This window comes from Solanum stenotomum, chromosome 12 (genome assembly GCF_019186545.1).
Source record: "Solanum stenotomum isolate F172 chromosome 12, ASM1918654v1, whole genome shotgun sequence".
Classification (NCBI taxonomy): Eukaryota; Viridiplantae; Streptophyta; class Magnoliopsida; order Solanales; family Solanaceae; genus Solanum; species Solanum stenotomum.
This window is the reverse complement of record NC_064293.1, coordinates 6,486,036-6,501,569: the sequence shown is the minus strand read 5'-3', so window position 1 is coordinate 6,501,569 and position 15,534 is coordinate 6,486,036. Positions and strand designations below refer to the sequence as shown.

General features: G+C 38.9%; 1 protein-coding gene across 1 annotated transcript in view; it reads left to right on the top strand.

The window, feature by feature from the left end:
- Window positions 1–343: 343 nt before the first annotated feature.
- Window positions 344–15,534, top strand: part of LOC125849154 (30-kDa cleavage and polyadenylation specificity factor 30-like) — a 32,561-nt gene continuing 17,370 nt past the window's right edge. The window contains exons 1-2 of the mRNA XM_049529176.1: window positions 344–925; window positions 13,582–13,971. Of these exons, the coding sequence (XP_049385133.1) occupies window positions 537–925; window positions 13,582–13,971 (779 nt within the window). The 5' untranslated portion in view covers window positions 344–536. The remainder of the gene's footprint in view (window positions 926–13,581; window positions 13,972–15,534) is intronic.

The window sequence follows — 15,534 nt, the reverse complement described above, 5'->3', positions numbered from 1 at the left end:
AGGCTCGTTGTTGAAGACGCTGCAGGTGAGAAAAAAGTACCGCCTTTTTTCTTCTCATATATTTTAGTGAAATTTTAGGTATTTTGAGGTAAAAAATATAGGGTAAAAGTGTAAAAGTTAAAAGTTTGGGGCTGTTGAGGAAAGATTTTTTAATTTCATTAATATTAATTATATATTTGTCACTTCTACCTAATATTTAAAATTTGGAGGACTCCTACCTAATTAACAAACTACTTTGTCACTTTTAATACACTATCCCCTTATTCAATCTGCCTAATGACCCCTAAAATATTACTTTACCACCAATACATGTACAGTAGCATTTAAGAGATCTCCACTTTCCCACCAAAGAGGGAAGCTAAATATTCTCTCTTTTTAGTTTCTCCTCTTCCTCTCTATTCTCCTAACCCTGCAGCCATAAGAAGAAAGCGCGTAAAATTGAAAACGCTGTAGTGCGGAAAGTGCCATAGCCACCAATTTCAAGCAAATCTGTTGTCAAACACCGACAAAACTACCCATTTGACAGTTTCGTAGTAATGGACGAAGGAGAAGGGGGCTTGAATTTTGATTTTGAGGGTGGCTTAGACACTGGGCCAACACACCCAACTGCATCTGTTCCAGTAATACAATCTTTCGATCACACTGCAGCAGCCGCTCCGAGTGCTAATATTAACCCGCCTACTGTCTCGGCAGCTGTTGGCGGCCAAAGCGATGTAGGATTTGTTGGAAATCGTCGGAGTTTCAGGCAGACTGTTTGCCGCCACTGGCTGCGGTCACTGTGTATGAAGGGTGATGCCTGCGGCTTCCTTCACCAGTATGATAAATCACGAATGCCCATTTGTCGCTTCTTTCGACTCTATGGTGAGTGCCGTGAACAGGACTGTGTTTATAAGCATACGATTGAGGATATCAAGGAATGCAACATGTAAGACTTTTTGCTCGTTTGCTTATTAAACTGTTCCTTAATTTTTTTTTTGAACTTGGTAACTTTGTATTATAACACAAAACTACATGGGTAGTACTAAACCTTATATACAGGTGTTCTAAATTTAAATTGAGTCTAATACATCAATTATAGAGACAGTTTCATTTGAGTATATAATTGATTGCACCAAAAATGTAACTACAAAATGCAGTTAAGTTTAACTTTCTGCATACTATTCTCTATGCTCTCAAAACACCTAGAATTTCTCTCTTTCCAGGTTACCCATCAGATTGAAGCAGGGATAATTCTCCATCTAGTTGTGTCTTTAGCTAGCAGTCTTGCCTCCTCCAAACTTTTTAGGGCTTCAATAATTCTCTTAGGCATAGTCCAACAAATGCCTTTGAAACTCAAGAATACCCTCCATAACTGTTGAGTAAATTTGCAGTGTAGAAAAAGATGGTTAACAGTTTCTGATGTTTCTCCACAAGGAAAACACCTAGAACATAAGGTTATTCCCCTTTTCATAACATTATCCTATGTCAAAGCGGCTTCCTTAGCTAGCAGCCATATAAAACATGAGACTTTATAAGGAATTCTGCCTTTCCAAATTTAGCTCCACCACCAGGTAGGAATCTGTTGCCTTGGTTGCTCCATCAACCTGTAAGCTGCACCTACTTTGAATATACCTTTGTTGCTTCCTTTCCAACATAATGCATCCTCTTTAGCCTGGAGTCCATTGAAATTTCCTACAATGTTGAGAAATTCTGCTACCCTCATCACTTCCCAGTCATTGAGATGTTCCCATTCCCCACTTTCACCTTGGGGTTGAGTTTGACTTCCTTACACATAATTCTCTTAGGGATCGTTTGGTAGAGTGTATAAGAATAATGCTAAATAGAGTGTATTACTAACGCTTGCATTAGCGCATGTACTAGTTATGCTTGCATTAATTATACATAGATTATTTTTATGCATTATTTGGTTTGATGCATTAAAAAACTAGCATGGATTGCATAACAAATTAATTTACAAAGATACCATCCACTATTATGGTAGAAACGATGTAAAAAAAGGTTTTGAGGGACAATTGAGTCTTTAATCATGCTAATGCATGCATTAAAACCATTGCATTGCTAATACCTAGAAATTCATGGTATTAGCAATACACACCTTAATACACAATAGAGTGTATAACTAATGCAAGCATGGAAAAAAGTACCAAACAAGGTATTAGTAATACACAAGGCTAATGCATGCATTATTTTTTCTAATACACTCTACCAAACGACCCCTTATGGATCTCCATAGGCTGACCCCATAAGGTGAAGTCATATTCTTGGTCCTCCAACTATCTTCAGCCTCATATTTGGCACCTACCACTCTTTTCCGCATTAACTGATCTTCAACTGAGTACCTCCACAACCACTTCATTTTGAGTGCTTCACTTTGAAATATTAGATTCTTTATTCACAATCCACCAGAGTACCTCCACAACCACTTCATTTTGAGTGCTTCACTTTGAAATATTAGATTCTTTATTTACAATCCACCATTCTTTTTCCCAGTTACCTTAGATTCCCATTTTATCAGGTGGAATCTTTTCTTCTCGTTGTTACCATGCCACGGGAATTTCCTTCTTATCCTATCCAAATTTTTGATGACCCCTGTTGGAATAGGAAACAATGACATCATGTATGTTGGTAGAGCATCAATGACTGAGTTGATGAGCGTCAACCTCCCTCCAATAGATAAGTATTGAGTTTTCCATCTAGCCAATTTTTTCTTACACTTCTCTATCACACCATTCCAAATTTCAATAGACTTGGATTTTGCTCCCAAAGGCATGCCCAAGTAGGTTGTTGGCAAAGTGCCAACTTCATCCCCAAGAATTGAGGCTATACAACTCATATTATTGACTTCATTAATGGGATACATGAAGCTTTTCCGCCAATTAATGTGCAGGCCAGATACCCCTTCAAATAAGACCAGAATTACCCTTAAATATTTCAATTTTTCTTCCTCAGCTCCACAAAAGATGTGTGTATCATTGGCATATTGAAGGTGTGTCACTTCCAAACTTTCAGCTCCATCTCTCGACACATCAAAACCTTTTAGCCATCCTTTTGTGTTAGCTGTCTTAATCATTCTGTTTAGACTCTCCATAGTGATTAAGAACAGGAAAGGTGATAGTGGGTCACCTTGCCTGAGCCCTTTTTGTGAGCTGAAAAAACCTGCTAGCGACCCATTGATTAAGACAGAAAAGTTTATTGTTGAGATGCAAAACATAATCCAGTGAAAAAACATAATCCAGTTCATCCACTTCTGTCCAAATCCCATCCTTTCTAAGATCTTCATCAGGTACTTTCAGTTAACACGATCGTATGCTTTTTCTATGTCTAACTTGCAGAGAATGCCATGCTTCTTTTGTTTAGTCCTGGAATCTACTGCTTCGTTAGCAATCAAAATTGCGTCCATGATTTGTCTCCCTTTTATAAATGCAATTTGTTGTGAATCCACCAGTTTGTCTATCACACCCTTCGGTCCCTCTGTGAGTACTTTAGATAGTATTTTATAAATACTACCTATAAAATTGATTGGTCTATAGTCCCTTAGCTCCTCTGTTCCTTTCTTTTTGGGTACAAGTGCAATGAATGTAGCATTAAAGCTCTTCTCAAAAACTTCTTGATCATAGAATTTCTGAAAAGTATCGATTATATCCTGCTTCACTATCTTCGAACACTTGATGAAGTGAAACCATCTGGTCCAGGGGCCTTATCAGCTGCACATAACTTTAGACATGTTAGCACTTCATTTTCCTCGAATCTGCCTTGAAGGGCCATTTTCTCTTCTTTGGTAATGACTGGGGCAGTGTGCATACTGATGATTAAGTCTCCATGGTATGGGTTCTGTATACAACTTCTTGTAGTAAGTGATTATTTCTCCTTCAATTTCAGCTGGATCTTGAGTAACTTCCCCCCTATATCATTAATTGATCAATGTTGTTGTACCTTTTGTGAGAATTTGCCATTTTGTGGAAAAACTTGGTATTTTTGTCCCCTTCCTTAAGCCATAGTATTCTTGATCTTTGTCTCTATGCAATTTCCTCCTTAATCAATCCCTCATATTCTAGTAGGACTGCAGGGTTTTTTGTTATTTCTTCTTCTGTAAGCACTATGTTTTCCCTCCCCATGTCCATTTCTTCCAATTGTTCTAGCAGTTTCTTTCGTTGTAGGCCACAGTTTCCACTCCTTTTTTCTCTATTCCTTAAGTTTGTGCTTCAAAGCTTTAAATTTGCAGGCCAACACATAGTCTGGTTCCCTGAGTATCTGAATGATGACCACCAGTGTTTTACTTTGTCAACAAAACCTTCTTATTGTAATCACCAATTTTCGAACTTAAAATAACTTTTATTTCTCTCCCAGCTTCCACCAATCAAGGCTATTGGAATATGATCTGAACTTAGCCTTTGCAAAGGGATCTGTTTTAGATTATTGAAGCTGTCATCCCATCTTTCGAGAACAAGATTCTGTCAATTCTAGAGACTGCTACATGCTGGTCTCCTTTAAACCAGGTATATGCAACATCTTTTAGTTGTAAATCCACTAATTCCATGTCTTCTATGAAAACAGAGAACTTCTTCATACCCCTTGTTCTACTGTTGCAATTTTTCTTCTCCGATATATACCTAGAGACATTGAAATCTCCACACAGTGCCCAGGGCCCTTCATATAATCCCCTTACTGAACCCAATTCTTCCCACACTAGTCTCCTCTCCTTGTAGTCGTTTGGGGAATACACTCCAGTTATGTGACAATTGTAGTTCTGTGTTTGGGATTCAAAACTACAAGTAATGGAGTAGGTTCCTATTTCTAAGACCTCCCCCTTCCATGCCCTCTCATCCCACATCAAAATGATTCTGTCTCTTGTTCCACTGGCTTCCAGACAAGCATGTCTGATCCCCAAACTTGATTTGCTACTTCTGTGATATTCCCCTCAAGCTTAGTTTCTTGGAGACAGATGATGTCTGCCCTCAATTCGAAAATTAAGCTTTTGACAGTCTCCCTCTTCTCCCTGTTGTTCAATCCCCTGACATTCCATGACACTATTTTAAACTTGTTAAGATATGACACTTGAGCCTAACTTAACCCCAAAAGCTAGCTCATGAGGGGAGGATTGCCCAAGTCCATATAAAGAGACCATCAGTCCATTCCCCAACCAATGTGGGACTTTTACCCACTCTAACACCCCCTTTCACGCCCAGGCCCGACTGGAGCGTGGACCGACAGCCTAAACGGGGATGGACCTGGCTCTGATACCATGTAAAAATATGACACTTGAGCCTAACTCAACCCCAAAAGCTAGCTCTTGAGGGGAGGTTTGTCCAAGTCCATATAAGGAGATCAAATTCTCATCCCTCTATCGATGTGAGACATCTTAACACTCCCCTGGACGCCCAGACCTCAACTGAAGCGTGAACACTTCTAAATGGGGGCCATCATCGGTGAACAACAAATTGGGGTGAACCTGGCTTTGATACCATGTTAAGATATGACACCTGGGCCTAACTCAACCCTAAAAGCTAGCTTATGAGGGGAGGATTGCCCAAGTCCATATAAGGAGACCGAGACCATCAGTCCATTCCCAACCAATGTGACACTTTTAGCCACTCTAACAGAACTTCATCTTGCAACTAGAGTGGTGTTTCTCCCCTTGTTCCTATTCCCCGAGCTTTTGAATTTTACATCAAATGAGACAAGACTTTTAAGCTCTTGTGCACCTTTGATTTTGTTCTTTTTAACTTCCATGCCTTGTTCCATTCTTCTTGCTTGTCTGCAACTATCTATCTGAAGAAGTAATTCTATGGCCTCCTCTTCATGTCCATGGAAATCAATATCAAAGATCTTCCCCAATTTGATCAGATTTTGTTGCACCCAAGAGGAATTTTGTTGTTGCTGCAGAATTGGCTTGGCTTCCTCCACTCCCAATCAACAATTTCTATATTTGAATATTGTAGCACTAGCCCATTGTCCTCTGTTTCTGTGCTACTGCCGACACCATTCCTATCAATGTAATGGTGAATTTCTTTCCCCGTAACCATCACAGTTCCCCTATTTTCATCTTCAGATATCATCGTGACAACCTTTGCATATGTACTCTTCTCTGGTGCAATGTTAGGCGAAGCCCTGTTCTTTTTGGGCTTCTGATTGGTTAGGCTTTCCTCCTTGTAAGTCATTAAAAATGACTTGAGCTGCATAGTCTGGGCCTTTGGATCCTTTAACCATATGATGGTTTTTGGGCTTTTGAATAAGGCCCAAGTCCAATTTCTCATTTAAAAAACACATATGTTGCACATGTGACCCACTCCCACTAGACATTCTAGCTGTCAACACAGAGCCCACGTGCTGAGTTGTACCAAAATCCCTAAAAAGGGTTTTTTGTACTGTATTGCAATTGTACGCAACTTCTGTACCCTGTGCAAAGCCATTAACTGGGCAAAAAGCTTCATCCTCTTCTCTGGCAGTTGACCTACCACTTTGCGGCAACAATTTGAACCTTGGTTTGCTCTCCACCCAAATAGGGATGTAATATTTGATCCCATCACAGGAAATAGACACCTCCCTCGACAAATTTCTTCCATCGTTCTTCACCAAGATTTTCGCCCATTTCATGTGGTTTTTAAGCTCCTTTTCTTCTTCCGTTGCACTCTATCCTCCGCATAGTTCCCTTATTTCTTTAAAGATCTTCTTGGACCACAGATGTAAGAGGATCCCTGCTGCTCTGATCCATGTTTCTCTCACAGAGGTAGTGTTGGAGATGTATCCTGGTGTTGGGCTCCACCAATCAAGCTGGAATCTATTGTTCTTCCACCTCCGTTGACCTTGTATGGTTTGTTCCGCCATGTATCTATTAGGAAACTCAAATAGGAATGTCTCGTTGTTCAATTCATATATGTTAACACCAAATACTTTTTCCCTGTTTGCTGAAACCCATTTTCTGATATCCGCAAGTTGTTTTTTCCTTCAATTCTCCATTGCAATATTCTATCAGGCATCTCTTGAGGAAGTCTTCCTCCTGGATATTCACTGACTTGGTTATCATGATTCCTCCTTTGCTGCTATTAATCTCAGTCCTTTTTGAATTTCTACTCCTCCATCTACTTTCTTGAACAGCCTCTACATAAGGGTAGTCATCCTCCTTCACCCTATAGAAAGTTATGCCATCTTTTAGCTTCTTTCAACCCATTTGTACCATTCAAACTTTCCCGTGATCCATCATCTGGTTATATCGAATCATTTGAAGCCTGCGTTGAGGTAAATTTTGTTCTCCTCCATCCTACGATCTAAGGTGTATGCAATAATCACAATGGGTTATTATTGTTGGCTTGAAAGAAAGGTGCTTGGATTCCGGTAGGAGCTGCCAGGAAAAAAGGGCTTCTACAGTCCTAGAAAGTAAGAAAGACAACGTTCATTGGAAACGTGCCTGGGAGTATTTCCCTGCAGATATTATAGCCGTCCCTTAATTATTTAATAGACAAACTATATGAATTAACTTGAATTTTTATTAAACTAGTAATATGTTACAATTACCTGTCAGGTTACCTACTTGAATAAGGTGTATTAAGAATGCTAACATTATAATGCTGATAATAGTTATGTTGAGATGTAGTAGTTAGACTGGATTTGTTGTATGGTGCGGAATGTTGGCCCGTCAAGAACTTTCAGGTCCCAAAAGATGAAAGTTGCGAAAATGAGAATGTTGAGATGGATGTGTGGGCTTAGTTGGAAAGGTATGGTAAAATGATGATATTTGGACCAAGGTGTAAGTTGGCCTCTATGGTGAATAAGATGCGGGATGGTAGACTGAGATGGTTGGTGCATGTCAAGAGGAGATGTGTAGACGTCTCTAGTGGTGTGAGAGGTTGATGTTGGAGCCTGGAGGGCCTAAAGAGAGATAGAGGTATGCCGAAGAAGTATTGAGGTCTGATCAGGTGGGATATGGCAAACCTTTAGCTTATTGAGGACAGGACCCCTTGATATGAAGGTGTGGAGGTCGAGGATTCAGGTAAAGACTAATAGTAAATTGTTTGCATTGGGTCTTTTTGGCTAGTAGTAGTAGTATTATTTTTGGTATTTTTATTATTTTACTATTTTGGTGTTTCTCCGTCTTAGCTTGCATTTGAACATGCTATATTAAGTCATGAGTTCAAATTAGCATTTACTCATGCGATTTGGGATCATGATTTGAATCCCAAGTTCTTAAAACAACATGATTTTGGATTCCAAATTATAATTTCTAATATTTTAAGATGCAAAACTTGAACCATAAGTTTATATTTTGTAAAAAAAATTATCCATTATTTTAAATTTTACAAAAAGACTCATGCTCGATTTGAAAAGATTGTCCATACCATATGAAAGTATTATTTTAAAGTTTAGTAGTTACTACTATTTTGACTAGTGGATCTTTATTAAATTATGTATATTTTAGTTTGTAGTTGTAAACATTAATTTATAAAGGAATATGGAGATGCAAGTTATCAATGTGGTGCTTTTAGGATATTTCACAATCTTGTTTATGAACTATGATTTTCTCATTTATTCAAATTGTATAAGAATTGGAGAAATCTTGATAGCTTTCACAACTTGTGCGATTTTCATGTTTATGAGAAAAAATGCAACTTGCATGTCCAAACCAAACTTCCGACTTCAAATAAATTTGATTTTGAATCATAATTTCATATCGCATGTCCATATGGGTCTTTAGTTTTCTATCACTAGTCTCGTATGCCTCTATTTTCATACTTTCCTACTATTGTTATTGCTTATTTCTTCATAAATGTTGTGATTTGGCTTTCTCTAAGCCAATGGTCTATCGAAAAAACTCTCTACCTGACAAGTTAGGAGTAAGGTCTGCGTACACACTCTATCCTTTTAAACCCCCACTTATGTGACTATATTGGGTATGCCGTTGTTTAGTTATGGTGAGATTATTTCTCATGCACAGTTTGATTTGGTGTATTAAAAATAACATGCATTGCATAATTTAATTTTTTTTAATTTGTTCACAAAAATACCCTCCACAAATACAATGAAAAGAATATGGAAAAGGTTTTGACAAACACTTGTGTCTTTAACCATGCTAATGCATGTATTAAAACCCTTTCATTGTTACCAACAAGGGTTGTGGTGGACTGGTAAGTACTTCTTCATCCTTAACCAAGAGGTCTCGGGTTCGAGTCTGCTTGGGTACGGAGTCGCCTTTGTTAGGGAGTGCTTTACCCTCAATGTGGGAGTTCCCTGCGCGAATCTGGATTTAGTCGGGCTTCAATGTGGGTACCAAACGCCGGGTGGGAGACCAAGAAAAAAAACCATTGCTCACTAGTAAGAAAAATAGCTTACTGGAGGAACTCGCAGAAATTGATTTGATACAAGAAACCAGGGAATTGACTGAAGATGAAGGGATAATAAGAGCCACCATAGTAGTGGAGCTGGAAGAGTTGGCAAAAAATGAAGAATCGAAATGGAGACAAAAATCAAGGGTTTTATGGCTGAAACAAGGAGATAATAACACAAGGTTTTTTCAGAGAATGGCAACAGCCCACAGAAGGATCAACACTATTGATAGGTTGATAGACAGAGGAGAGGTTGTAGAAGACCCTGTAGAGATCAGGAGCACCATGATTAATTTCTACAAAGAACTTTACACTGAATCTGAGGAGTGGAGACCCAGCTTTGACCTTATGGAATGTCCAACTATTTCTCAGGAAGAAAAGGATTGGATGGAAAGACCATTTACTGAATTAGAGGTCTTGCAATGCCTACAACTTTGTGATGGAGATAAAGGTCCAGCGCCAGATAGCTACACAATGAGTTTCTTTAAATCTTGTTGGGGAATTGTAAAAGAGGATCTGATGCTGACAATTCACAATTTCCATCAAAATGGAATTTTTGAAAAGTCTTTCAATGCCACCTTCCTAGCACTGATTCCTATAAAACCTGGAGCAGAAGAATTGAAAGATTTCAGGCCTATTAGCTTGATAGGAGGAGTCTCCAAGATCATTTCCAAATTGATTACTGAGAGGTTGAAGACAGTAATGGGGAAGTTGGTTGATGTACACCAAATAACCTTTCTGAAAGGAAGGCAAATCATGGATGCTGCACTAATTGCTAATGAGTTGGTAGACTCCAGAGTTAAGCAAAAAATTCCTGGAATTTTATGTAAGTTGGACATAGAGAAGGCCTATGATCACGTCAATTGGGCTTTTCTGCTGAAGGTTTTAAAGGACATGGGATTTGGGAGGAAATGGGTCAATTGGATAAAGTTCTGCATATCCACTGTTAAATTCTCCCGGATCATAAATGGAAACTCTAAAAGGTTTTTCCAATCACAAAGAGGTTTGAGACAAGGTGACCCTCTCTCACCTTTTCTTTTCTTGCTAGCCATGGAAGGCCTCAATCACATGATCAGAAAAGCAAATGTTAATGGATGGATTAAAGGCTTTAAGACTCAGACTCAGGGGAATAGGGACAATGAGGTGGGGATTACTCATCTACTATATGCAGATGATACTTTAGTTTTCTGTGAGTCTGAGGTGATGCAAATTAGACACATCAGAGCAATCCTTACCATCTTTGAAGGTATATCTGGTCTGCATGTAAATTGGCAAAAAAGTTTTCTCTATCCTGTGAATCAAGTGGATAATATGGAGTTGATAGCTAGAAATCTTGGCTGCCAAATAGCAACCCTACCTACAAGGTATCTGGGCATGCCTTTAGGATCACAAAATAAGGAGACAACTGTGTGGAGTGAAGTTTTGGAGAGATGTAACAAGAAGCTTGCTAGGTGGAAGAGTCAATACCTCTCCCTGGGAGGTAGGTTGACTCTAGTTAAATCAGTCCTTGATGCCCTTCCTTCATATATGATGAGCCTATTTCCATTTCCAAAGAACACTGTGAAAAAGATCAATCAACTCATAAGGTCTTTCCTATGGAATGGAAATAAAGAGCACAACAGTTGCCATCTAGTTAAGTGGGATACTCTTACTCGTAGCAAAAAGCAAGGGAGGCTGGGAATAAAAAAGCTCAATCTTCAGAACAATTGTCTCCTTCAAAAATGGTTGTGGAGATTCTGCATTGAAGATCAGTCACTCTGGAAAAGAGTCATCACAATGAAGTATGGACTACAAAGCCATTGGATTACTGAGGAGGCTCTTGGAACTTTTGGATGCAGTGTGTGGAAGACTATTAGAAGATTGTGGCTCCAATTCAAAGGCAACATCTCACTAAAGGTGGGAAATGGTAGGAAAATTGATTTTTGGAATGAACATTGGATTGGGGATGAAAGCCTGCAATCACTCTTCCCAGACCTGTTTATGCTCACCACTCAAAACAAGGCCACAATCTCACAGCTATGGAGTCCTCAGGGTTGGAATCTCATTTTCAGGAGAGCTTTCAATGATTGGGAAATCAAGAGGGTCATTAATCTGTTTCAGATCCTCAATGCCTTCCCAGGCACCTCCATTGAACCTGATAAGCCTATTTGGAGACGGCAAAGCAAAGGTGTGTTAACAGTAAAGTCATGTTACTGCAGATACAATATTGGCCAAACACAGATCAGAAACTGGCCATGGAAGTTAATATGGAAGATAAAAATACCATTGAAGATCTCATGTTTTGCTTGGTTAGTGTGCAAAAGGGCTTGCTTAACACATCAAGTGCTTCAAAAGAAAGGCAGACAATTATGCTCAAGATGCTTTATGTGTGATCAAGATGCAGAAGTTAATAGTCACTTATTCCTTCATTGCAAAGTAGCTACAAGCTTGTGGAACATGTTTCTTGGTCTTCTTGGTGTATGCTGGGCAATTCCAAAGTCCACTAAGGATTTGCTCTACAGCTGGAAGGAGATAGGAAGAAGGGAGTCGAATGAAGATTGGTGGGAGTTAATCCCAGCCTGCATCTGGTGGTCCCTATGGAAAGAAAGGAATGGAAGATGCTTTGTGGATAAGAGAAACAACATCCAGAAAATTAGAATGAATTGTCTTAGTCTTTTGTACTTTTGGCATAAACAAGATATGATGGGGGATATAGAACTTTTTGATGACTTCACAGGTAATTTGAAATCTCCCATAGGGTAGTTTGATATGCTCTGATGAGATTGTAAGTGACCTATGCTCATCATTTATTTGATGATGAGCCTTTTGTGAATACACTGTTACCTTTATCTCAGAAAGAAAAAAAACCCATTGCATTGTTAATACCATGGTTTGCCATGTATTAGTTATACATAGGATAAAGCCAAATTAATTGTACTCCCTCCTTTTCAAAAAGAATGACTTGTTTTCCTTTTTAGTTTGTTTAAAAAAGAGTGATCCCTTCCTTTTTTTGGTTATACTTTAATTTCAGCTTTTCTTGTGGCATGTTAAAGGCCACAAGATCAAAGGACATTTTGGTACATTTGACATAACTTTAATTTAGGAGCACAAGATTGAAATGCCTTTATTTTCTTAAACACCATACCAAGTCAAACTAGACCATTTTTTTTGAAACGGAGAGAGTACCAAACAAGGTTAAGTAATACACAAAGCTAATGCATACATTATTATTATGCATTCTACCAAACGACCCATTAGTGTTGTAGGGTTGGGAATCTAACCCATTATTTTGCTGCATGTTTGTACATTACTTTGCTCTTTAGGTTGTATATGATCATTGTTTTTCTCATTTATCATGGTCCTCTCACGATGATAGTTCTTTATATACATAGATGCAGAGACATGCATATATCAACATCTTTTATAAGTACAATACAAGAACAGCATAACCACTGTAATCCCACAGGTGGGGTCTAGGAGGGGTGATGTACGTAGCCTTACCCCTACCTTGTGAAGGTATAGAGGCTATTTCCAATTGACCCTCGACTCAAGTAAAACATATCAAAATCAAGTATGGAAACGAAAGGAGTGAAGACACGATGCTAAAAGACATCTTTTATAAGGCTAGCATTTTATTCACGAAGGAGCACAGGGTAACTAGTGTGAGTTTTTTACGCTAAACAGCTCTAGTGATAATATTGAGGGTGTATTTTGTCACAACCTACTGTCAACAAATCAAATCACTTTTAAAGGAGCTCTGACATTCAAAACGTCCTTCAGTAGACACTGGTTATCATTCAAATCTAGAGAAGGTAGCATATAATAATAACATTTGTGCGTCAATGTGCACTCCCTGACCCTCCATTGAAGTGTGTCAGATTCCGAGCTTCATTCTCAGAGCCATAAACAGATGGTAACTAATTAGTTCTTTCAACTACCCGATCATTAAAATCTGGTTTAGACTTAAAACAGCTATACTCATGGCTTAAGCATTCTGTATTCTGGGCCACAACTTATTCTGATATGAAGCAATTAATAGCTCTATTTATTTGCTTTCTATGTTCATTGACTCGGTTTGCTGCCAAGTGACAGCTGATTAGGCTATAAGTGCTTTAGATGTTTATGGTAATGACTGTTAATTTCACTGCTTTTTAAACTGAGAAATTTGTACTTTTGATAAGCAAAAAATGCTGAGTGGGTCCTCAGACAAATAATATATGGATAGATTAATGACATTTGTTGCTGGTCAAGTTATGACCTTTTTGTGATGGTTTTCATAATACAGGTACAAATTGGGGTTTTGTCCAAATGGTCCTGATTGTCGATATAGACATGCAAAGATGCCTGGGCCTCCACCTCCAGTGGAAGAAATCCTTCAGAAAATTCAGCATCTGGCATCCTACAACTATGGTTACTCAAACAGGTTTAATCAAAATCGAAATGCTAATTATTCAACCCAGACAGACAAATCTCAGGCTTCACAAGCACAGAATGGAATGAGTCTTGCTGTTAAATCTACAGCAACTGAGACACCCATTATACAACAGCACCAGCCGCATCAACAAGTTCAGCCACCTCAACTACAGGGGGGCCCAACGCAAGCACAAATTCATCCCAATGGCCAGCAAAATCAAGCTGATAGAACTGCAGTAGTCCTGCCTCAAGGAACTTCTAGGTGTGTAGAGTTTCAAGGTCTTTAATTAGGTTATGTAATCAGTTCTTGTACGTAGATGATTGACAATAATATAAGAGTCCCTTATGTTACTGTAATGAGTTCATCAAGAGCCTTGGTATCGTCGTAACTGGTTCTACTAATTCTTGATTGTTGTTTTTCTTATCCACTTGTATACTGGTTTTCCTTTTGTTCTATTTTCTGTTCCTCTTATGCACAGTTTGTGTGTCTGAGGAATTGATATTGACTATTGTGATCTTAATACATCAGAGTTCTGCAGTAAAAGGTACATAATTTGATGGGTAATTTGTGTGCTCTGATGTATGGGCAGTTTTAGGGATCACCATCGAAGGGAATTACATTGGAGGATATGCGGCTACCTGCTTTCTTTGTTCCTTTTTTCTTGGTTGCTTCAGTGGTTAGCATATCTATAGCTGCTAGAAGCTTAGGTCTAATAGTTGCTTAGGGATGATGAAGTTTATACAACTGTCTCTTTGAAAGGAAAGAGCTCGTTTTTCTCACCATTACTCCAGTTAGCTGTTATGGTCACTGGGATTTGGTTTTCTAGTTGATTTCACTTTGTCAGAGGGATGTGAACTCCAAATAATAAGTTCAGATTGAAGTCGTGGGATAATTTTTGTTGTGGGAGGGGTGGGTGAGGTGATGCACCCATTGTAACTTCCTCCCAACTTGTTGAAGTGAAGCAGTACTATACCTTGATTCTAAAAATGTCCTTTGAATTGTTCTCTTCTTTCTTTGGCATTCCTTTGATAATTACGAGTTTGCTATGCAGCCTGTTAGACATCAGTTAGACCATCTTAGACCTAGTGAGCTCTAAGAGTATCCTCTTACTCTCATAACTCGAAGGCAAAGAAGCCTATGGCTCCATATGTCAGACAAACCATGTTCTGTGTAATAGTAATGGTTTAGCGACCAGAGATAGTTACTTTTCTCCTTAGAATTCAAGGAAATGGTATCTTGGGCCTATGTGAGATCCTATCGTATTTAGTTATTCCTATAGAGACAAGGTGTTCAATAGAGCGCTTTTAGGGAAGTGGATATGAAGATTTGGGGTAGAGGAAAATGCTTTTTGGAGGGGGGTGGTAGGGAAAAGTATGGTACTATGGCAGGGCGATGGAGGAGTAGGAACAATATAATTCCGTATGGGTGTGGTTTGTGGAGGAGTATTAGGAAGGGGTGGAAATGGGAGACACTCACTTTGAGCAGAAAACAAGGTGGCCTTGGCATGGGAAATCTTAGCATCCAGAATAATTGCTTGCTACAAAAATGGCTATGGAGATTTTGTACTGAAGATGGAGCCCTATGGAGAAGATTCATAGCAGGGAAATATGGCTTGTTTAGCCAATGGACGACTGAGGAGGTGATGGGGTCGTTTGGATGCTGTGTGTGGAAGACCATCAGAAGGTTGTGGCCACAGTTCAATAACAATATTTATATTAGTGTGGGCAATGGTCTGAAAACAGACTTCTGGAATGAAATCTGGAAAGGGGATGATAGCCTGAGGAACTTATTCCCAAACCTCTACACCTTGAGCTTACAAAGATC